At 36.0% G+C, this 25,628-nt stretch overlaps 2 protein-coding genes across 2 annotated transcripts in view; one reads left to right on the top strand and one right to left on the bottom strand.

Annotated features, from left to right (window-relative positions):
- The window catches only part of EDNRA (endothelin receptor type A), a 47,509-nt gene extending 25,347 nt beyond the window's left edge, over positions 1–22,162 (top strand). Inside the window, exons 3-8 of the mRNA XM_039876007.1 lie at positions 2,497–2,624; positions 10,258–10,456; positions 13,557–13,709; positions 17,550–17,683; positions 18,083–18,191; positions 19,622–22,162. Of these exons, the coding sequence (XP_039731941.1) occupies positions 2,497–2,624; positions 10,258–10,456; positions 13,557–13,709; positions 17,550–17,683; positions 18,083–18,191; positions 19,622–19,762 (864 nt within the window). The 3' untranslated portion in view covers positions 19,763–22,162. The remainder of the gene's footprint in view (positions 1–2,496; positions 2,625–10,257; positions 10,457–13,556; positions 13,710–17,549; positions 17,684–18,082; positions 18,192–19,621) is intronic.
- TTC29 (tetratricopeptide repeat domain 29) overlaps positions 1–25,628 on the bottom strand; it is a 594,494-nt gene that overhangs the window by 531,683 nt on the left and 37,183 nt on the right. The gene's annotated exons all lie outside the window — the stretch shown is intronic.

Below are 25,628 nucleotides of genomic sequence, written 5' to 3'. Positions count from 1 at the left end.
TTGTGGCTGTACCTAAAAATTTCATCTAATGATCTCTTTCATTCCTCTTTGTCTATAATTTCCCAAAAGAATCAATGCTCGTTCTTGAAGAAAAGAAAAATAACAATAACAAAGATAACAAAATATATATTTTTATCAAAGAAAGACAGTTCTATGATCGTTTTGATGCTCACCAATACCATGATATCCTTCCTTTCAGTCTTTCCTTTACACCTAACCCTAGTGAAAAGTTTAAGCAGGCATGAGAAAGGAAAAAATTCAATCAAGATTGGAAGGGACTGAAACAATAAATACTCAGTTGTGGATTTTTCTGGATCATTTCTCTTAGCACTTGTCACTTAGTTCTTCAGAGGATTTCATAGTCTCCCTTGTTGAGCAAGAAATATCCTTTTCTTTTTTCTCATTGTTGGATGTGTGAATTATGAAATCAATCCACATGGATTTTAGGATCCTCCATCTCTGGGAATGAACCAACTTTAACAGCTCAATTATTTAAAAGCATATCTATAACAACTCTTACACATTTGAATTACATCTCTGTTGTCTTTTGTGAAGAATTACAATTCTGGGACGAAATACTAAATTCTCATTCTATAAAATGTAGTTTTCGGGTTTTCTTTTCTTTATAGGGGATTCATCCCAGAAATCATGTTTTATGTCTCCACTTGCATCAAGCATTAATAACCAGCAATCATCAATGGTATAAATTGTTAGCTTCATGAAAACTGTCAGAGTTGATGGCAGTATTTCTATGAAAAGCATACCAGTTGTCCTTAGACAAATGTTTACATGGAAATTCTGAGGAAACATCAACCAAGACTGGTTAGAGTGAGAAGAAGAAGAGACCAGAGGCAAGATTGGATTGAAGTAAAAGATCCTTTCAGAAAACTATTCAGAAGGGAAATATGTTTGAAATCTAAAGAGAACTTCTGTAATTAAGTCATATGGGGTCTTAGCCATAAAAATAGAATATCAGAGAGCCCTGTGATACTAAATTCTCCAAACACCTAGGTTCTGACTTTGTATCTATGGGGTACTAGTCTCCCATCCTCTTTCAATGGACTCATATTAATGAACACATTGACCATGAAATTAAACCTCACATAATCTGTTAGAGAAGGTAGAACAGAAATTTAAAGCTCCCCTTATAATTACTATAGCAATAGGTACTTTGCAAGAAAAGAAAAAAAGACAAGTTTATCTAGTTAGTAGGATAATGTTTCCTATTAAGTGGAGTAAATTTAAATTCTGACTCACTAAGTAAAAATTAGAAAGGAAATCAATACCATTTTTACTCTTGAAAAGACCTATATTCAGCAGGAACCCCTTTTAGGTAGCTGAACTATCTGCTCCTAGTACAATACCTAATTAGATAAGTATCAGCAACCCACAGGGGACTTTTGTTCTTGCTTTGTACCACAGCCACTAGAGGGTGTCCATTCTTCCCTACAAACATAGATTAGTTAGTTAGTTATTATTAGTTTCAAGTATACAGTACATTGGTTAGACATTAATATAGTTTATGAAACGATTCCCCCAATTACAATTACTCTATCACCCATTTGGCTCTACACACAGCCATTGCAATACTACTGACTGCATTCCCTGTGCTGTGCTCTCCATTCCTATGACCATCTTTCAACTACAAATTTGTTCCTCTTTAACCCTTCACCCCTTTCTCCCAGCCCCCCAACCCTCCTCCCCTCTGGCAGTTACCAGAATGTCTTCTGTATTTGTGAGTCTGTTTTCATTTAGTCTGTTCTTTTTGTTCCTTAGATTTAGAGGTTATTATACTGAGCGAAATAAGTCAGACAAAGATAAATGCCACATGATTTCACAAAGATTTTAAATTGTCAACATGGAAGAATAGATTTTCTGCAAATTATACAAAGAGATCACCATAACCACGTTTTTCTGTATTAATGAAAGTGTGAGCCTAAGTAAAGGTCAGTTATGACACACTTACTGAAGCAAAGTCAGCCCCTTAAGCACAGAGAAAAGTATAAGTTCGAAATGGCTTTAGGAGTTAACCAGCTGACAGTCAGTACATCCTAAACCACTTCATTTTCCCTGTATTAACTATAACCTCACATTTAAATCTTTGGCTCTTGCCAGGAGATAATATAATCTTCTAATGCCACTAGTTGAAAATGACTTGCTTTATTTACGGTATAACAAAAATTGATAAGACATGATTGCTTGTTTCTATGTTAAGCTGTCACCCCAACCCCATACTTTTGCTACTCTTTGAAAAGTAGGCAGTCTGACTACTTCATATAAGAATATATATGATATCATTCTCCAGATCCTTCCAGATTGCTGAGGCTTTAAAATACAAAAATAATATTAAGAAGTATACTCTATTACTACCATGCTAACTGGAAAGCATAAGGAATAATAAAAACTTAGAAGTTTGGAAGATAATTAGAAATATGTGTCTATGTATTCCATGCCAGCTCTGCCATTTCTTACTACAGTGTTTCCTTTTTTTTTCAGCTGTTGGCTGGGCGCTGGCCTTTTGATCATAATGACTTTGGCGTATTTCTTTGCAAGCTGTTCCCCTTTTTGCAGAAGTCCTCAGTGGGGATCACCGTCCTCAATCTCTGTGCTCTCAGCGTTGACAGGTAATGTGGTTCTTTCCCTTTACTCTTTTGTTGGACTTAGAAAAGTGTTTTTGTCATAAAAAAAAGGGAAGTCAAAAAGCCTTGAGAGTTAGTGCCCAAGACAGTTGTTAGTTACAAATGAATTAAAATATTAACAATCTTGCTCTACTGTTGATAATTGCTTTACACATTTGCTAATTATTAGCCATCTTCGGCTCAGGTAATTTGTACCTAGAGCATTTTGCCAATTATATTCATTGGACACCTTTATGGCAATAAAGAAATTATATTTAAAAAGCATGTTTCTCTATATCTGGTGGGAGTAGAGATACGAACAGTCCTTCTGGAAAGGAAAATCCTATAAATGCTTTTGCTTCTGACCCAGTAATTACAATTTTTAGGATCAATTATAAAGAAACAATCCAAGATTTGAACAGAGAATTCATGCACAAGGATGTTCTTTACAAGATTATTTACAACAACAACAACAACAACAACAAAAAACAGACAAGAACAGCATATGACACCAAGAATGAAAAATAGGAGAATAAAGATGAGGAAGATACCTGGCTACTATAAATAACAGAATTTTTTAGAGCAGCTAGGTATGATCCTCTGAGAAGAAAAACACTGATGACAAGAAAACCCAAAGGGGAGGGGGAAAACTTGCTTGGTTTTGTAAGAAATATAGGCAAGTTTTCATTCCTATAATATGTTTTGTTAAAATTTTAGAGTACATTTGATAGTGTTATGTGGCATGGTATAATGGTCCCTTATATATTTCATATAAATCTATTTAATATATTTTTCCTTAATAAAAATATTTTAAGGTACTTATTCCTCAGTGATATGGTATATAATAAATTATCCACAGATTGAGAAATATAATTCATAATTTAGTCCAACAGAGACTTGGGCAGGAAAGGGATGGTAGACAGACATAAAGCATAAGGCCTGGCTGCTGTCCCTAGGAGTTTTCATGGTTTGGAAACAAGGGAGAAGGAAATACATGATGGAAGTATTCAGATAATGGGATTCCTAAATCATCAAAACTCTCCATTTCTTCTCTAGCTCACATTGTTCTGCCCATCTTTCTTCCTTAGAGGAATTTCAGAGGACCATCTTGCTGAGCTTAATCTCTCCAGTAGAAACTCTACCTGTGGAGAGTGGATAAACTGGGGCAGATGATAAGGGAAGAATGGAGGGATTTAAGTCATAGACCCCTATTTCTGATACAGGTCCACCTCACCCACACAATCACCAGGCATGGAGAAAAATGAACTGAATGATAAATCACAAATTATTAATCCTGTATCAAATGAAACATTCTTTAAAAAAAAAAAGAAAGAAAGAAAGAAAATAGTTCATGCGTCTATTTTATTAAGACTTGGTCTCAGTTTTAAATCAAGGAGATAAACCCTTTTAAAATTCCACTCCCACAGAAATCTGCCTTAATCCAAGAGGTTTTTCCTTGGTAATAAACTCATCGTTCTTTGTTCCCTGGTCCTTTATTATTTTTACATTTCATTTGGTATTGACTCTAAGCTTTGGGACCTGTATGTAGGGAATCTATTTTGACATTTCTATTTTTAAAGCTTTCACACTAGAGAATGAATCATCCACACTTAATTCCTGAAGATAAGATACCATTTGCTTTGAGTCTTGATTTGGTTGCATTGTATTCTACTAAAAATAAAAATTTAAAAAATCCCTCTTTTTATTTAATAGAACAAGGAGTGAAAAGAGGGAAATTGGAACCTATTGCATGCTGCAAAACACTTTACAACTCGGGGTCCTTGCTTTGATTTTATGAGCTGAATCAAATTATAGTTTAGAAAGACTTCCCATGATTTTTAAATATATTTTTAAATGTGATAGTTATCTCTCATTTCAGAGTTGTTTTTGAGGGGAAATAATAAGAGTGAGTATATATCCCAGTTCTATACAATTTTTTTATTACTTCATTGATTGCTTAATGAATACAGAATGCTATAGGGTCAAAGAAAAGATCTCACTTCCTCACTATCAGTTTTTAATCTGAATAAGGTAAACAGGACATGTCTTTGACTTGTACTCCAGTGGATGAGTTTTCATTGTTCATTTACACTATGGATTTGTCTCAGTTTAACTTTTTCACTAATTCCTCCTAAAACCTAATTCTTATTTATTTTTTATTTTACATCCATAGTCACTTAAGAAAAAGGTAAAACAGGAATTTCGGAAAAAGACTGATGAAATTTAGAAATAAATTTTGACCCCTATCCAGCTTTCTTAGTATAAAGTAGTCTTTTTTTAAATGCTAAGGCAGAACACTTCTAAAAGTATACTTATAAAATGAATGAATTTTTCCCAACAAATTATAAATAATCAATCATTATCAACAATTAAAATGGGTATTCTTGCATTCTTTACATGACAAATTTTATATGTTACTTTGAGTTTGGGAGGCAGGAGAGAGGAGGCAGGAATCAGGGAAGAGAATTCAATGCTATTCTTTGTAAAGTTAACACCGTGTTTAAAGTGGAAGATGATGGGGTCAGGCCATTAGAAGGGTCAGGGTACCAATCCAACTTATACTTAAAAGTTGCCTGAGGAAAGAGGCTATAAATAGATAAAACTCTTTTAACAACTACTCCAGAATGACATATAATTAGATACCTGGAAAAGTTGCAAACATCCATTAATAAGGCAACTTTGTTTGATATGTCTCAAAGTCAAAAGCCAATGTCAGTTCTACATCCCATCATTTCAAGTAACTGCTCAGTGGTCTCTATGGTATTCCCAAAGGTTTATCCCAATTTAAGAAGCTTGGAGGTGATTTAAAAAAAAAAAAAATCATTTTTATTTAGACTTGGACTTGGTCTCTCACTGTTCTCCTGGTGTTATGATTTTCCATTGCTGCATGAAGGTAGTGAAGACATGGAAGAAGAAGTGGCTGAGCCAAAAGAGAGAACCTGAGAACTGGAGAGAGACAAAGTCGAACACAGGCTGTAGGGCAACTTGGGATCTCATTTTAGGATCTGTTCCCCATTGCATATAGTTATTCATTTTTTTAATCTTAATTCTATTGTCAAAATCAGGCAACTGGCTAATTTTACTGGCTCATTTTTCTTTGATAACAAATTACCCCAAAATTTAGCGGTGTAAAACAACACCATCTTATTCTTATCTCACCATGTTGTGTGCCAAGAATATGGGCAGTTCTGCTCCTTGTCACTTTGACTGGGATTCCTCGGTGGATTCTGACTGGCGGCTGAACTTCTCTCATGGGTCTAAGACGCACATGGCTGGCGTATTGGAAGTAACAGCTGGACGTCTGAGCACAGCAGAGCCCATCCCCCTCTCCATGCAGTCTAGAGCCTCGCAACACATTTCGCCCAAAGTTGCAAGGGGAACCTGCTCCTCTGCTTAGAGGCCAGACCTGAAACTAGGAAGGCATCACTTCAGCTGCACCCACTTGAAGGATTCAACTGAAGAAGTGTCAAAGTCTTTGCAGCTATCTTTTAATTCGTCACACCTTGTTTAATTTTTAAATTCTCCCTGCTAGTATTTTGCCTCGAAACTTCTCTATGGCAATTGGTTTGTCTATCACATGAGGCATAAATAATAAACAGACATTATAAATAGTCAGGTTTGCTATTAATTAAAGATGTGCAGAAGTAAAGACAGAAGTGCTACTTTACCTTATGGAAGCAGCAAAAGTGAAGGAAAAACCATTAATTCTAACGTAGGCAAGCACTGATAAGCACTAGGTAGAAGCATTTTTTTAAGGTACTTCAGTTACCTTTTCATTTCCTTAATTCAATAATCCCACTCAAGAAAATTAATCCAGAAAAATCATTCGAAAGGAGAAAAACACTCTATGTACAAACATATTTATAGATATGTTATTCACAGCCTTGAAACACTAGAAATGAGAACAAACTGTGTAGCCATTAAAATAATAAAGGCCATGCCTCTATAGAAACATGAGTATTTTATAATGAAAGTGAATAAAGGTAAAAATAAAATTGTAACTGATATGATTATAATATATATTCAAACTATGCTTATAATAGAAATAGACAAAGAATAAGAATAAAAATAGATTTTGTAAAAGTAGTATCATTTGAATTTGTTTTATTTTACATTGTTTTAATAATAAACTTTTAAAAACTTAATGACCATCTCAGACTATATCTTAAAGATTCAAAAACATGTATCAAGTGCCTCTGACCTTGAAAACATGTAAAAGTTTATATATAGACATATACAGTAATAAACATCTTTACATAAATAAAACATGTAATTTATAGCTTTATTTTGGCATATCACATGACAGGTTTCTAAAAGTATTAGCTCTTTATCTGTTGTCTAATTCAGGGCTAGTTTGAAAAATAAGGAAATGTTCAGAATGTAGTGTAGTATTGACTTTGGCCAATAAAGAGAAATGTATGGTAAGGAAACAAAAAAAGGTGCTTAATGCAACAGATATTTGGCACCTATTGTCCTAAGTATTGTGACCATCATACAAAATGTCTGCCCTATGGAGCCTATATTCTAAAGGAAGCAGTGGATATAGACAATAAACAAAATATGTAAATAAAATATTTGATTGGTCACATGGCAGTAAGCATTATGGAGAAAAACAAATCAGGGATAGCAGGACAGAGTAACTTTGGAAGGGAAGCTGGTAATTTTGAATAGGGTGTGTAGGGAAGGTCTTTGTGAAAAGACACAATTGTGTAAAGAAGTGAAGAAGCAGCTCTGAGGATACTGGTAGATATTCCCATTAGGTGGAAAACCACTGGGAGATTTGAGCAGAGAGGTGACATGATTGACTTATGCTTTAACAGGCTCACTCTGGTTTTTGTGTTCAGGGTGGAATGTAGTAGGGCAATGTAGATGCAGGGAGATCGGTTAGGAAGCTATTGCAATAATCCAGGCAGGATGATAATGAGCGAGATGTTGAGAAGTGGTCGCATTTGGATATATCATGAAGGAAGAGACTGCAAGGTTTGCTAAAGATTTGGCCGTGAAGAGAAAAAGAAGAGTGAAGGCTTATGTTAAAGTTTTGGCCTGAGATGGTAAAGACTGAGATGGTTTGGGGGCAAAGAAAAAGAACATGAGTCTGGTTTGGGTGAGTTTAAATGTGTATTAGATATACAAGTAGAGATTTCAAGTAGGTAGTTGGATATATAAGTATAGAGTTAGAGGTGAGGTTCTAGGCTAGAATTATAAATTTGAGAATTATCAGCATATAGTTTATATAATCTAAATCTATGAGACTAGATGGTATCACTAAGAGGATCACTTAGCAGGATCCAGCTAAAGAAATGAGAAGGAATGGCCTGTAAGGCAGGAGGAAAACCAGAAGAATGTGGAGCAAGCCAAGTGAAGAAAGCATTTCAATGAGGAAGGATTATTTCTGAATATCAGTTGGGGGTGGCTGTATCTACATTTGCAAATTTTCTATGGCAAGTGAAGATATCATATATATACACCGACTAGATTGAAGGCTGTTTAAAATCATACCTAGTTAGGAGAGCATATTTGTGAATGGAACATCCAGTATTTCTTATTTCTTATTTTCCATACCTTTCCCCACCTCCATCATCACAAATGATCATTTCTAATTGTTTTTATGGTTGTTTTCTCATCTTAATGGAGACTTTATCAAGATCGGGTGATTACAAATGGAAATATTCTAATTCTCTGTCATGTGAGTTAATGAAGGAACAGACTGATTATGAATCATTTGCTAGACACTAATTTTTAAATTTTGAATTTATTTATTTTTAAATGTTGAATTTACGTTGGATTTTAGACATTTAATATTCTGGGAACTCATGGCACATTATAAAATGAAGCTGGACTGTGAATATATTCATCATAAGAACACACTGATCACATTTTCTTACTCAAACCACCTTCTATCTCCAGTCCTGCCTAAGAAATCTAGATTTCTCAATCCCTTAGGAAATAAAATGTTTTTATTTAAATCACCTTTCCTGATAACTGATCTAAGAGGAGAGAAGAAATAGATATAATTCATTGACAGCCTCAGGGTATAGACATCCAGTCTCCATTCCTTTTAACTTTTACTGAACATCAAACTGTCAGTTTAATAAGGCAACAAAGAAAAGTAAACAAAAATGGAAAGCAAAATAAATAGCAGTCTTTATCACACTGGAAATAACCATAAATTTAAAAATATAATCTTGGCCATACTGCAAAAGGATTTTCTTGGTCTGTTTGCATAGCTGTATTTTATTCTATTCTTAACTAATCTGGATTTTTTTTTTTGAGATTCTTATTGTACACCAATCTTTTCTATCCTAAATATCTTTTGCAATTCATTTCTCCAGCAAATTGTTCTGTATATGTCCCATGTGGCATCATCGTGCATACCAAAACTACAGGTTCTAATTTACAGTAAAAAACAAGGTAACATAACTCCTAGGGGCTGTGTTTTCACAGATGTACCTTAAAGATGTTCTGAGACAGAACACTAAATATAAGTGATAGGGGCTCATCTTGGCGGATATGAGTAGCTTGTAGCTTGCCTTGGCTTTACTGACTAATCTACATTAAGTTGCATATCCTGTGAATCCATGTGCACCTGTCTCCAATGCTCTGGTCTGTCTTACAGCCTTCTTTTGGCACTATCTAATGAAACTATAAAAAGAGAATGTTTCCTTTCCATTACAACAGCAACAAAAATTTCAAGAATGAAGCTACAAAAACATTATACTACATCACAGGTCCCTTCTTAATAGTAAGTCTAAATGTGGTTAGCACCAGACCATCACATCAGGTCAAAGAGCATAGTTTATGAGATCAAATTTTCTTTAGACTTTACATTTAAATGCTATTATTATCACAAAAATATTAAAGTGATCAATAAGGTAAACACAATTTCTTAGTGCTAGTTTGTTTTTTAATTGACATAATTGACATAAATTTCAGTAACATTTATATATACTTCTGTATAAACCATTCTTTTCTATTAGACTGTAAACCCGAAGATTAGAAATCAAGGTATCTTTAACTGATTGTTATATACTCTAGCACAGGACCATAATGGGAATGATATAGTCATTCTTTGACATTTACCAGAAATACTATCTCTTTACAAAACTGCCACCTGGTATAAGCCCACTGTGATCAAGTTTCGAGGGTAGAAGAAGAGAGAAAATGATAGAATATCTATGGTTACTATTCCCTTATGGATATCTAGATCCACTTCACATACAAGATTGTAAGGTTTTGTTTTTGTTTTTGTTTTTTAAACATATAAAGAGGAATGAGATATTACCATAGGAAGCACCAGCAGCTCTCACTACCCCTTCCATCATCCAGTTTTCCCCCCAGGTGAAAAAACATAGGCACAGCTATCTGAAGCTGCCACATTCTACACTCTCAGAAGATTTTGCTAGGCTCCAAATGAAGAGCTCAGACTCAGACCTGCCAAAAATTGATTTCCAAATGGGTGGAACTCTTAATGGCTCCACTTGTTTTTCACACCAGCACTCACAGAAAGTTCGTAAAAAGCCAGTGGTTGTGACTTGCCAAGGGGAGACATTTTCCAGTATTTATAAATTTTTAACTGAAATAATTTTAAATTTTCTAACGACTTGGTTCTATCACCCCTCCCCCCCCCTTTTTTTTTCAGGTACAGAGCAGTTGCCTCCTGGAGTCGTGTTCAGGGAATCGGGATTCCCTTGATCACTGCCATTGAGATTGTCTCCATCTGGATCCTTTCTTTTATCCTGGCCATTCCTGAAGCAATCGGCTTCGTCATGGTACCCTTTGAATACAAGGGCGCACAGCATAAAACCTGTATGCTCAATGCCACGTCTAAGTTCATGGAGGTACGAAGAGTTTAAAGGGAATTAACCAAGACTTGTGGATATCTCTACAGTGCCTAGTGTGGTTTACTGGGCTAGTTATTTAAATACTCTTCAGCTGCATGAAAAATAAATGTTAAGCAATGGTTTAGCTCCTTAAATAGAGAACTATTTTGTTTTCATTCTTGTACTGTAGCACAATTGTAGACACAACTGTTGTTCTGTACCGAATAAGTCAGAATTCTGAAAAAAAATTTACTAAGGGAGAGAGATAGATGTGTATGTATAAAGTACTATTTGTTTTTATAATAAGGTATACAGCACACCAATTTGCATCTGAAAGATATTCTGACATTTTATGTTACTCGGAGAAATGCATATTGCTCATATATTTTTTTAAAAGTTAGATTTACTAACTCAGAGTACGAAGTGATACTTACATGTAGTTATATTAGTACAGATTCTATGTCTAATATACAAATAATGCAAATTGCAGAATTGTTTAAAAAAGCATTCAGTTTAACAAATTCAGTGGGGTTGTTTAATACACCTGACCGCATTAATGTTTCTCTGAAAAGCTTAATTACATGACTGGGCATATTGGGAAACATGTTTAAAATGAATATTTCCTTTGCAAAACTGGTCAAATGTGGACCAAGGGGAAAAACAAAAAGGATAACTATTTCTCTCAAATCAGCATAATTTAGTGCTTTGATGTAAGCTCAGGTTCTACATTTAATCACTTACAGACATCTCAAGGTATGTTTTCCTAACTTAGGAAATTCACGAGATTTGTGGTTTTACAGTTGACCAGTTATCTTGCTTAGAAGTTCTAGTTTTAAAATTAAAAATCCTCATGAAAACTGCCAAACTGGCAACCTTAAATCTTAAAATTAAGGTCTTCTAATCCACTAACTTTTTTATTAAGTTAATTCTCCATGGGGCGGGGGGGAAGGTAGTCAATAGGATGTTATCATAATTTGGGCAGTATAAGTAAGCAATTTAAATATTTCTGACTAGAAAAGAAAAAAGTAAATATTTCTGCCTAAAACATTAGAGAGAAGAGACTTGCTATAAGAAGGAGCTTGCTGATCATTAGAACTGGACAAAATGAAATGGGATATTTCACAATGACCAAGTCTCTTTCATAGACTGGTCCAGCAAAGGGTGGCCACATAGTGGGCTGCAGTAATGGGTATGAGTTTGAACTGATAATCTTTTTATATTTAGCATTCTCTTTCTCCTCCTGTTCTTTTTTTCTAATTTTGTTCTCCCTCTTTGTTCCACTCGTTCCTTCTCAACTTTTCTCTGAGACTGGAGGGACGCCCCTCCATATCTTTGCCGATGACATCAGTTCAAAAGAAACGTGTGACCCTTTCTCCACAGGCCTCTGCCATGGAGGGGGCAGGGGACCCCATCTACTCCCCTCAGAGGTCAACTTCCAGACTCTCTGCAGCTGCTTTGGGGCATTCATACCAGCTAGCAATGCACCTGGAAGAAGGGAGTGCAAACTGTAGAGGGTGCTCAAAGGAGTGTTTGTGTTGCACTTAAAAGGAATGAGAGCCCTGATTTTTGTTTGTTTGTTTTTTAAGTTCGGTACTGAAATCTTTCTAAAGAGTGATGTGGATAGGGAAATATATGTGTAAACATCTGAATAAACCAACTCCTTTGGGAGTTTGAACTTAACCTAGGGATAAAATTCAGGGGTTTGTGAACTTGAATGGAAAAGAAATTACATGTTTATTTTTGCCAACTTCTAACTCAAATTTATCATTTCTTCCTATTATGAATGTAGGCAACAAAGCACAATAGCACCACGATTTTTCATTAATAGAAATATCAGACATTTTCATACCATATAACACTTGTATAATTTTGAAATATCATTTATGCTCATCATTGCTTCAATGTTCTGACATTAGATTTGTCATTTAATTTCTTAATAAACACCTATATTACTACAGGAGAATTTTCTTTTTAATATTTTGATACTATTTCTTCGTAACTGGTTTCTATTGTAATCTTACATATTTTATTATACATGTAAAAATATTATTCTCAGAAAGGATTATAGTCTTCATCAGTCTTTCAAAGGGGTCTATGGCATAAAAATAGTTAAGAAACTCTGCCCAGAACTTTTTTTTCCTCAGGAACCATTTATAGATTATTTTAATAGACATGCTCTAAATGTAGCCCACTGGGCCTCTTTCTATATTCAGAAACGGTACAGTTTTTCACAGAGCCGCATGATTAGTTTTTACTGTGGGAACTGAGATATCACAGGAGGCTGCATTATCCTTAGTAAATAAACAATCTGGAGAAACAGAATAAGGAAAAGAAAAGCATTTCTTCCCAAGTTGGTGATTTATTTAGTGGGAGAAAGAATTTAGATATAATTTTCCAATTTCCATTTTCATAGGGTATTAAATTTTCTCCCTTAATAATCCTGGTATCTGCAAATCCTGCCCACAAGGAGATAATGCTAAATATGCCTTGAGATAAGGTACACTGTCTCAATAGTTTCCAGGTGGTAAGTATTAAAAGAGAGCAAGAAGGGGCACAGTTATTGATGGCTCAAACTGGCTGGCTGCGAGGTCACATAGCAAGCATACCAGGCAAAGGGCTAACGCCCAGTAACCAAAGCTACACAGATAAGCCATTCATAACCTTTGCTCTTTCCAAACAAGATATTCACACTAAGTTCACTTTGATCATAATAGTCAAAAGTAAACCAGGCACTAGCAAAATGTTGAGGCTCGTCAATAAAGGTAAATATATATTCTGTATTTCTCATAATCATGTTTTGTAAGCTTTGGAAGAGAATTCTTTTTATTGTTTACGGCTCTTCCATTGTATAATTAAAATCAACTTCAGTTTATAAAAAAAATCTTTGTCAGGATAACTTTTTTAATGCAGTTTTGTCATGTGCTGTTATAAAGCCAGGACAATTTCTGAAGTTTCCAATTAAGTTTTGAGCACCACCCTCAAGCCCGTTACCACAATCAGAGAGTGTGAATATACAAACTTATCTGAAGGCATGAATATTTTGAGGCTCCCAGAGGCACTTTTTATGTCACAATATCCCTCTTTCTTTCCCCCCCACCCCTTTTTTTTTACTCTACAGTTCTACCAAGATGTAAAGGATTGGTGGCTCTTCGGGTTCTATTTCTGCATGCCTTTGGTGTGCACTGCAATCTTCTACACCCTCATGACTTGTGAGATGTTAAACAGAAGGAATGGCAGCTTGAGAATTGCCCTCAGTGAACATCTTAAACAGGTAAACCTAATAAGATTATGAAAATCTAGCCAAGACTATTTTTGTCCTAGATGAGAAAAAGCCTACAAATACTATATTTAGCAAATTTAGCCTGATTTCCTAAAAATAAAAATATTGTCACTTTTGTTTGTATGTCCTCTGTTCTTTATAGTATCAGGAATTTCTTTTGTGAAATAGGGAGCCTACCTATGTGAAATGGGTGGCCCTGGAAGCTGGGCCCAATAGAGAGGAACTATTCACTTATTGCGCCCAGAGTATATTGACCACATGTGTTTCTCTCTCCTCTCTCTCTCTTCCTCTCTCTCTCTGTGTGTGTGTGTGTGTGTGTGTGTGTGTGTGTGTGTGTGTGTGTGTGTGTGTGTGTGTGTGTGTGTGTGTTGAATTTAGCTTGGAATCGTGCCAGGACAAAAAGAAGTATATGACTTTCTCCCCTAGCAGGCTTTGCAGTCTTGTTGTGGAAACGTGAAACATTCAGAAAATAGAATCACAAGGTATGGCAAAAGTTGCCTATGCTATGGAAAGCCAAGGAGGATATGAGATAAAGGCATGGAAAACTGTTCATGGATGAAGGATATTGAACTGCTCACAGAGGATAAATGGATTTGATGGGAAAGAAAAGGACAGAGGGCATTTCAGATGGGAGAACAGGAGTCTAGTTAGAACATGGCATGGGTGCTATATATTTCGGGACTGAAGAAGGAGATGACCTCATTAGAGCAACATCAACATCATCATAGGTAATATTCTTGATAGGAAATGAGGTTGGGTACATAAGAAGAGATCAAATTTTAGAGGGCCCAAAGTTCTAGAAGGAATTTGAACAAGTCGACAGGAGGCTTCCGTTGGTCCCTCTTGCGCAGCAAGCAGAACAGAGAAAGCTGTGAGCTTTAGAGAGCAAAACTTGGGTCTTATCCTTGCTGGCTCTGTGCCACGGGAAGGCAGCTATGCTCACCACTATATTACCAACACCAACTTCTCTGTGACACTGGGAAAATTGCTTAATCTCTCTGAGCTTCTAGTTCCTCATAAATTATATGGAATAATATATTAAGGGTATTACCTAATGCATATAAGGTGTCTAATAGCATCCAACTCATAGTAAGTACTCAGAAAATGTTGATATTAATTAAAAGAGTAAAACTAGGGCTGTGTGTAAGCTCTAAGTCTCAACAGAGAGGTATATAAGGATACCCAACCACACCAAAAGTTAATGTGAGTTGTTGATGGAAGCCTGTAAATCTGGCCTATGTAATTATCATACACAAGCATAATTCTTCATCAGCAACTCTTCTCAACTACTGTACTGATTTTTCTGAGCTTTTACTCCTTATCTGTAAACTGGGCATAATAACATATAAATCAATGTTATTATGGGAATCAAAGGAATTAAGGTGCACATATGTACTTTGCAAAATCTAGCACACCATACAAATGCTAACTATTATCTTCTACTGAAATTTAACAGGAAAATTATATTGAGAAGCTTTAATATGACTTCGTTCATGCATGAAAAATTTCAAGTATGTCACATGTGAATCATTTCAAGCAATTTTTACCTCTCATTCTTGCAATAGAGGTAACTAATTAAAATAGATTTGTGAAAACAGTGTTTTAAATGTTGATTTTTGCATCAGCACTATAATCATAGAGCCTGTTTAAACTGTAAGTGGCATCTGCTCTAAAAATAATTAAATTGGGGTTGGGTGCAATAATATGATGAGGCTTCACATTTTTAAAAGTTTTTAAAGAGCATTTTTAAAAGTTTTTGGAGAGCATTTCCATGTCATTTTCTTATTTGATTATTCTAAACATGCTGTGAGAGAGACAGGACAGATATTATTCTTATTTACACAGGTTAGTTAAGAGATTGACTCAACCAAATGGAAGTTAGAAGTCAAAACTTGGTCTTCATGCAACAGATGTTCCCTTGTATCACCCTCAAAGATATAGCAGGTTCCAAGAGCAGAAGAGCAAGCCTGGCCAGAAGGCCTGCAAGTGAGACTGGGAGGGAGCTAGTTCAGAGTGAAGGGCCCTGCCACCCTTTGACTAGGATCCTATTGGGTCTTGCCTCTTCCATGGCTTTTCGAATTTCTTTTCATTATACTGACAACAACTTCATTAGTTAGGGATTGTGTTTGGATGCTGGTAGCAGAAAACCCAAAATTACATTGAGTACACCAAGGAAGTGTTTATCTTCCTCCCACAGCAAGAAATTCAGATGTCATTGGTTCAGTGGTAAAAGGACTCATAGGCAGAGGCCTGCTGTTTTGCTGACCTTTCCTTCAGTATTAGAAGACAGCAGCTATAGCCCTACCTTCATATCTGATTTCCAGGCAGCAAGAGGAAGAACACAGATCACATGGCTGTGTGTGTACCAAAGGAGTATCTCTCACTTTTAAACAGCTTTACAGAAACCCCACACAACAATTTCTACTTAATCTAATTCATCAGAACTGCGTCAGGTGGTCAGGCAGATGATTAAGTCAGACTCCCTCACTGCTATAACAAAATCAAGGATCTGATTGATAATAAGAAAAAAAGGAGAATGGATATTGGGTAAGGAAATAGACTTTCAGGGCGACGTATCAATATTACCTTTTAAAAGGGTTATACTCTTTGAGGACATGCTCAGGGGAGATAATCTCTCCCTGATACCCTCTTTTATTCTTCCAGGCACACTGTCTTTCTCTGTACATAAAATGACCCTTTAAAATGATCCTCCATTCCTGCAGATTGGAATTCTTTAATTTTCTCAATCATTGCTTGGTTTAAGTGTTCTCTGAAGCCATATCCCAGCTAGCCCAATAACTCCAAGATTAAAGAACTCCCAGTTCTTTGAGTAAATATAGCAATTTTTGACAACTGCCCCCAAATCTTTTTAAATGACTCTATTAACTATATGGGTTTAATGGTATATGCTTTGGGTTGAACCAACATTACCTTTCCAAACTCTGTTTTCAACCAGTTTTATTTTGACATTAACTGATCCCAGTTACAGATGATTTGAATTTTATGTTCCTAGTTAGGCTCCTAAATGCATGCACTATAATACTCAAGCATCGTGCACACAAATGACTGGTTGCAGATAATTCTTAACCTATGGTTTCTCTGATCCTGTGTAGACTTGAAAGCATGAGAACCTTCAACTGAAGTCAGTACAGGATCAGCATGTCCATGTTTTTCTAATCATCATTGCTGATAATCCTTTATCCTCATCCCTCTGTTTGTAAACAATGTATCTTTGGGAACTACATGCCATTAATAAAAGAACTTTAAAAACAAAAATTCACAATATTTTCTTCAAGATCAAGAAATGGAGAAAACATATTGCTGTTGATTTTTCTTTTCTATTTCCTACTCCTATTTTGTTTCCCAAAAGTCTTTGCAGATTTGTCCATTCTTTATCGTGGTGGGTTCAGTCACCTTGACGGCCATGCTTTCATTAAAGTTAACTGTTATTGGAGCTTTTAGCTAACACTTTCCCCCATACATTCACCCCTTCCCAGCCCCCGCCCCCCACACACACCCGGACTCAGTGACAGTGTTGGCTCAACTCCACCTACTTCGCACATCTGCCCTGCCATAGAATCTCTCCTCTGGCCCTAATAACCAGCCTGATACCACCATCCTTTCTGGCAGCTGCCCAAAAGAACCATTAGCAACTCCTTGACCATAAAGTTGGACTCTGCATCTTGAAGAGGTAGAGGTGCTGTGAGGCTGGCTGTTTCGTCTCTTCTTTGAGCTATTCTTTCTCTGCTCTCTGCTACTTCCTTGTTGTGTAGTTCTTTCACCTAATAGAAAAACATTCAACTTATTGTACTTTTTTTTCCCTCACTTTAGCGTCGAGAAGTGGCAAAAACAGTTTTCTGCTTGGTTGTAATTTTTGCTCTTTGCTGGTTCCCTCTTCATTTAAGCCGTATTTTGAAGAAAACCGTGTATGATGAGATGGACAAGAACCGATGTGAATTACTTAGGTACGATTGTATGTACCCATTAGGAAATCGGAGTTTGTCTAATTTTTACATTCATAATACTTTTGAAAACCATCTGGTCTACATTCTCTTTAGCCCTGAAATTTAAAACTGCAAAGTTGATTATTTTTTCTTTAGTTGACATAGATCCCAAAGTTTGTGTAAGCCATGTCTATAATCTTACTGATCCCCTCTTAAGGCCGTGCACAATGGTTTGAGCTAACCAAGTGGTAGGTAAATGTTCTATAGAACTAACTGCCATTTAAACAAGCACTTAACACAATTCTGACTGCCACCTATAAGAAATGGGTTCTGGAGGGAAAATGCTTATTCAAGGGGTAAATGCTAGTTTTTCAGATTTAAAACCTTATGTTTTAATTAATCTATTTTCTTTTGCTCTAGTTTCTTACTGCTCATGGATTACATCGGTATTAACTTGGCAACTATGAATTCATGTATAAACCCAATAGCTCTATATTTTGTGAGCAAGAAATTTAAAAATTGTTTCCAGGTAAGACTGTTTTGCAAGTATTTTTAAAGACAACCAAATAAGTATATTAAGTAGCCAACAGACATGACTAATTCCATTTGACAAATATTGCTTTCATCAGCTGTACTGTTCAGTAGAGAAGTGAAAATCATATTTTGTTACCCAGAAAGAGGGTCAAATTGTCAGCATAACAGAAAAACAATATATTCAGACAACATATTCAGAGGTTAAAATTAAAAATAACTAACTTAATAACATACTGATTTAGTACCCTCTTTTAAAAAGAAATACTCAAATGTGAGCTCCAGGACGCATACATAAAATGTATTCCTGCCTTACATCGTTACATTGTCTTAGACTTCATCAACAGTCTCAACAAAACATAAACTCTATTGTTAAGAAAGCATTTGCTTAATGCTACTTAATAATATATATTTAATAATAACTTCTTCAAGGAAAGTAAATGCATATTGCTCTGGAAATCTGAACTAATGTAATTGCATTCAAAATCAGTTTTCTTCTGTTCTTCAAACCCCCTTGTAGCTAAGCCAACTCATGTCCCCCAGAAGCTCCAAACGCTTTATAATGATGTGTCGTTTTTCCAGTTCCTGGAATAATTTTAGCACAGAGTTAATTCTAACTGGATTCTGGTATCTCTGGTCAGGATGTTTAACTTTAGTTCATGGTACATACTAGAAAGAGTAGCATAGAGGTCAAGGGTGCAGTCTCTGGAAGCAAACAATCTTGATTTACATCACAGCTCTGCACTTACTGACAAACCCAGGTCTGGGAGGTGCCCCTCTTGCTTCCTTAGTTTGCTTGCTCCTAGTAAAATTGGACTATCACAGTATCTATCTCATAAGTAGTATTCAGTGGGTTAATATATGTTAAGTGCTTGAAATAATAAGTGCTCAGGATGAGTTTATTGTTATTCAAGATAAATATGGAGACACAAAACACAGTGACTGCCCTAGAGGAACTTACAATCTAAAAGGAAATAAATATATTAACCAAGAATCAAACAAATAGATGAAACTTGGTAGTTTCATCTAACTTGGTAGGAAAATAGCACCTAATACTTAGGGCTGCTGTGAGCATCAGATGAGGTGCCTAACACAGAGAGCCACACAGGTGGTGCACACTGAAGAAATGCCAGGCCCCTCCTAGCCCTTCTCCACTCATGCCCACTCCACGTCATAGAGCACTCTCCTCTCTGACCAAAACTTCTTCCCTTCCTCTCTGAGTTGATGAACAGAATTAAAACGAGAAAGTAGGGATCTATTTCTCTTTACTAGAATGGACAGTTTAACTTCCACCTAGAGATTACAGACTCCATGCCCTAGATTACTGATAAGGCTTGCATTCTGTCTTCAAATGTTGGTGGGAGCCCAAGGCCTACGTGTTCTGCTGAGAATAGGCTCATGTCATTTAGCATCTGTTCCTTTCCCCAGTCTTGTCTCTGCTGCTGCTGTTACCAGTCCAAAAGTCTGATGACCTCAGTCCCCATGAATGGAACAAGCATCCAATGGAAGAACCATGAACAAAACAACCACAACACAGAGAGGAGCAGCCACAAGGACAGTATAAACTAAACATCTTACGAAACATTAGTCGATATTCCTTCAACTTGTATTGGAGAAAAAAAAAAATCACACAGCAGCTATGTCTCCAGAAAGCTCTTCTCCATTGACTCAGTCCCACCCCCAGAAAATGATTTCCAAAACATCATAGTGGACAAGTTTATACCCACATATTCAATGAATCTTACTTCTTAATTTATCTAATTTACATTTTCCGCATATTAGATTCAGGACTAAAATATGGTGGGAGTTGGCAAGGGGAAAAGAGACTATTAAATGAAACCAGAAAGATATATAGTGCTTTTACGTGAAAATAATTTTCAAGTACATGACTAGCTTTCATGGCAGTTCTGTCAAATGTTCAATGAGAACTGGTCACTATGAAAGTTTAGAGATTATAAAGGTTTTCTATTTTTTAAGTGATTTTTTTTTTTTACCAAACACAATATGGGTTTGTCACCAACATTTTTTAACCACATGGTAGCCTAAAAATGCTTGTTTGAGCTTAAACATATTTTACCAAAAAAAAAAAGAAGTAAAACAGAATTCGGTTGAAAAATTAGCTTAATGTTTCTCATGTCATTGTTTTATTTTTAAAACATAAATTCTCAAGCTGCAACAAATACAGGCACTTAAAACACACTGATAACCACATACGCAGTTTAATAGCTGCTATTCAAACATTTTTAAGAACCTATATTTTTTTAATGGTGTTTCATTACAGGAGATCCTGAAAATTTTATGTTAAATTTAAAAATAATGCTTGAATCAAATCGTTATATTTTTAATAAGCCCAATCTTTTTTTAGAATGTCTTTTATGTAAAATCAGTATCATATACAAAAATTTAAATGCCCATGCCATTTAACTATATCTAAGATGTTCAGTGCAATGCATAGAAGTCTAAAGCACATCTAGGAGGGAAGGATTGAATATCTTTAGAAGATTTGGAAATTTTCATTGAGTTTTTTTTAGTAATGGTAGCATGTATGTGTATATGTATGCAGATATATGCATATATTCACATATATGTACATTATACATTATGTATATGTGTGTGTGTGTGTGTGTGTGTGTGTACATTATACATATCACCTCATATTCTTTTGATTTCTCTTAAAATATTATCTGGTAGTAAGACTCTTTTGGTCCTTCTGTTTTCCATACAGGAAACATAATTTCAAAGTGGCCAGCTGAGTTTATCATGTCAGTGAAATATAATTACCCCCAAATGCCACGTGAACTATGGCTTTCCACTTTTCTGGGTTTCCAGTATTAACTTAAATACCCACCCCACTCCCAATACTCACATGGTCACCATTTCAAAGGGCTCACAGTGACTTTTGCTGGGCATTTCCCAAGTTTACAGACTGTGAGTATAGCAGAAAATCTTTTACTGTGTGTATATAAATATATATAAGCAACTGTACATTTCTTTTAGCCGATTTTTCTGTGATTGTCTCTATGGAATGTATCTGTGTATGTGCTACATGCATGTGTGTGATGGTATGTATGGACGTGTAATCTAATAATAATGCCCTGTAGCTGTGCCAGAGCACACATTCTGAGTGGAATCTAGTTGGTGTTCATCTTGACAACAAGCCCCAATCAGTTTTAATCTATCTGTGTTCATAAATCTTATGACCATATCAGCATTACAAATGGAATATCGGAGGCAGCACAAAAGGGGATGAGCCATTGATTAACAATAGGGTTTTGGTTGGTTGGTTTGTTGGTTGGTTGGTTGGTTGGTTGGATGGTTGGTTGGTTGGTTGGTTGGTTGGTTGGTTGGTTTGATAAAGCAGTATTTGGGGTTGTATTATTTTCTGTACTAGAGCAAAAGGCATTAAACTTTGAAGTATTATATTGTTCCAATCCTCAACTCAGCGTGGTGACTAGATTGACAAGTAGTTTGATGTTCCTATAAGATTCCACCAGATAGATTACTGATGATAAATTACCTAATGATTTGTTGGGCTATATTTTAGCACAGTCATATGTGAATGATATCAGTTTCCAGTTGATCCAATTGCAGGGCTCTTTTGTGTGTTAGCAGTCAAATTCCATTACTCCACTGGTACATTGCATGCAGTGATATATGCCTATAATATAAGCCATAGGTTCACATCATTTTGTTTAGCCAATTGTCTTTTTTTAAAAAATATGCTTTGCCTCTTGCATATGAATAATGCATTTTGTAAGTTCAGAAAGTCATAGATTTCTGAATAACCACAAAGGCTTCAATGTATATTTTGTTTATGGACCGGTAAGTAACTGTGGTTTACTAGTGGGAAGATTTCTAGCTTCTACTTTTATCACATCTTTCCAAGTAAATCTGTAGAAATGAGCCAGAAGCCACGGTCCTGCATTGGCAGTGGGCCATAAGTATAAAATAAAAGTTTACAGAAGCCTTGTGAATGTCTCTTCATTTTTTTTACATAGTTCTTCAAAGAAAATGTTTATTACACAATGTCTGTCGCAAATCTCTCTGGTAATAGTCAGGCTAGCAATTTTACTTTCAAACAGATAATTCCTAACTGTGCTTTATTCTCAACCTATATTGTTGTGCTGAAACATAACTCCCTCATTCATTCCTTCATTCACCTTTCCAATAAATTTTACTATGCCCCAGGAATTCTTCTAGATACTGGGGATAGAGTAGTGAACAAAACAGGCAAAGTTCCTGCTCCAATGGAGCTGGAATTCTAGGGGAAGGAGTTGGGCAATAAACAATTACAGTCCATAAACTATATGTCATGTGGATACTTGGAGGAAGAGACTCATTCATATATATCTTTGTCAAATATATATATATATATAATTACTTATTTGACATCTCCAATTGGAGGGCTAACAGACCTACTATATCTGAAACTAAGCTCCTAATATCCCTCTAACCTATACCATCATAATATCCCCCTGCTCATGTATTAGTCAGAGTTTTCCAGAGAAACAGCCAACAGAACATATAGGATGTATATACATATATATGTATATATGTATAAGGGAATTATGAGAATTAGCTCATGTGACTATAAAGGCTGAGATATGTTATAATCTGCCGTCTGCAAGCTGGAGAACAAGAAAGCCAGTGATATAATTGAGTCGAAGTCCAAAGGCCTGAAAACTAAGGAAGCCAGTAGTGTAACTCACAGTTGCCGGCCAAAAGCCTGAGAACTGTGGAGCACTCCACTTGCTGTTTTAAGTCCCAGAGTCCAAAGGCCTGAGACCAGGGTAGCCAATGTCCAAGGGCAAGAAAAAATGGATGCCCTAGCTCAAGAAGAGATAGAATTTGCCCTCCCTCTGCTTTTTTTTCTCTTCAGGCCCTCTACAGATGGTTGATATCAGCCAGCATTGGTGAGAACTGAGGAGCTTTATTCAGTTTTCTGATTCAAATGCTAATCTCTTTAGGAAACACCCTCACAGGCACACCCAGAAATAATGTTTTACCTGCTCTCCGGGCATCCTTTAGCCCTCTCAAGTTGACACATAAAATTAACCATCACAGCTCAGTTAAAGACAGCTCCATCCTTTGAGTTGTCAGGAGGAAATCTTTGAAGTCATTTCCCATTCCTTTCTCTCATACCTTATCCCCTATCTGCCAAACAGATCCAGAAGCTAAGCACTTCTCTCTACCTCTTCCATCCTCTTCTGAGCCACCAACATTTCTCGTCAGGATAACTGCAATAGGCTCCTACATGCCTACTTGTTTCCAGCCTGTAAAGATCATATACAAATGGGGCCAGTCTCTCAAACCCTGTAAATGGTCTGAAGGTGTTCACATTTCCAGCTAGGCTGACTGACATCCCTTGGGGATTTTTCTAGTAAGGACTAAAGTAAGAAAGAGCCATTTCCCACGGTGGCAACCCCAGGAGGGTGCAAGCCTAGAAGCTGCAGGCCATTGCAATTTGGGTATTATGAAGAAAGTCGATCTATATTGTTACTAAGATGAAAAAGAGCATTTAAGTCTCTGGTTCCATTTTTCCCGGATGCTTTCCCTTGGCTTGAGTAAGCAGACCAACACGTTTACCTTTGTGCTTACACTAGTTAAATTTGGTTTCCTGTTGCTTACAATACACACATGCTAAGACCATCTCTTTTAAGTTATTTGATTTATCTTTGTTTTTGTTGTATAAATCAGTAGGCTTTACGTTTCTTAGAGTAGTTTTAGTTTTACAGAAAAATTGATTAGAAAGTACAGATTCCACACATGCTCTTTTCTCCTTCCCTGCACACAGTTCCCCTTTATATTTATCTACTGTATTAGTGTAGTTTATTTGACAAAACAATATTGATACAATATTATTAACTGACGTCCATAATTTATACTAGGATTCAGGCTTCGTGTTGTACATTCTATGGGTTTTGACAAAGATATAGTAGCATTTACCCACTATTATGTATCATTCAGAAAATTTCACTGCCCTAAAAATCCCCTGTGCTCTACCTTTTCTTCCCTCCCTCTCTCTCCCTTTGGATTCTTCTTTTCACTCAATGCAGATATAGTGAACACCCACCATATCAAACTGTTTTAGTTGCTGGGAACACAAAACCAGGTGTATAACTAAATAAATGCAAGAAAGTGCTTAGTGGTGGCTCAGTGGATGTCAGCATAGGGGACAGTAAAGGCAAGAGTAGTCAAAATTCTTTCAACTTCAGATGAAAATGACATCAGTGGACACAGTATGAGGGCTCTCGCTTTACCACTCTTATTGTAGTGAGCATAACTATGTCACTGCTAGGAGAATGGCATGATAACAAGTAACATAGTATCGTCTCTACAGTATAAGATTTTTAAGTCAGTAAACACATGTTATTCTTCGTCCAAAAATAAACCTATCCAGTACATTTGAAATTACAGCAATAAAACAAATTGGAGTTTAAGTCCAAGAAATAGCCAAGGCAAATGTGAGTCTTTCACTAGTCTGTTACCTCTATTGTTAGTTTTAATAGTATTATTAGTCCATGCTAGATTATTAAACACGATATATGTGTGGAGTGACGGACATGCACTGCCAGTCTTTTCAAGCCTCTTCAGGCCTGAAACTCTACAATTCCTTTATTTGTAATATAATCTAGCACAGCACTATAGTTATTGATTTTTTTCCATACTTCAAACAAGGAAAGTTAAATCAGGGCACAAGTCCACCATATTCAGTTGATTATTTCTGAAATTCCAGTGGTGTCTTCACATTTAAAAACCCTGGTGTTTTTTAAATAATTCTACATTTGGAGAAGATTCTGTCACAGTTTCCTCTAAGAAGTAATAAAGACAAACCAGTGTCTATATTTGGTCAGTGCCTATACTCTGGCCTATACTCAGTGCCTATTTCTGTTTCTGAAACTGAAAGTAGACAGGCCACAGTTCTTAGAATCAGGGAATAATCAAGAACCGAAAAATAATATTGTAATGGCACAGCCAGGCCTTCCCTAAGAAGCATGCTAGCATTGTTCACTTTTGATCTGATGAAGCTAGAAGTCCTACGACTCCTGGTTTTCCAAGCTTTTAGCATTAATGTTGTTCAGTAGATTTTGTGTTTCTTCCTGGGAGATAATAAATTAGGAATAACAATGCCAAACCTAGATATAATCAGAAGAGTCATGGAATCTTCCTAAGGGAATATAGAGAATTTCACAAATTTTTGATCCTAAACCACAGTCCTCTTACCTAATATATCTATGTGGAAGTGATCATCTTTTATTTGAATTTGATTCTATGATGGTAGATACAATTGCATATTGAGTGTTCTGATATATTTGTCCCAGTTGGGAGGGAGTCACAGACACTTCCCAGACTATGTAGTATCACATACCAACCAAATCACAGGCCCCAGACACCGATAGGGCACAGCCCTGACTCATTCCATTTATTCCATGTT

Source organism: Pteropus medius, unplaced genomic scaffold (assembly GCF_902729225.1).
Source record: "Pteropus medius unplaced genomic scaffold, Ma_sr-lr_union100, whole genome shotgun sequence".
Classification (NCBI taxonomy): Eukaryota; Metazoa; Chordata; class Mammalia; order Chiroptera; family Pteropodidae; genus Pteropus; species Pteropus medius.
This window is presented reverse-complemented; position numbering and strand designations above follow the sequence as displayed.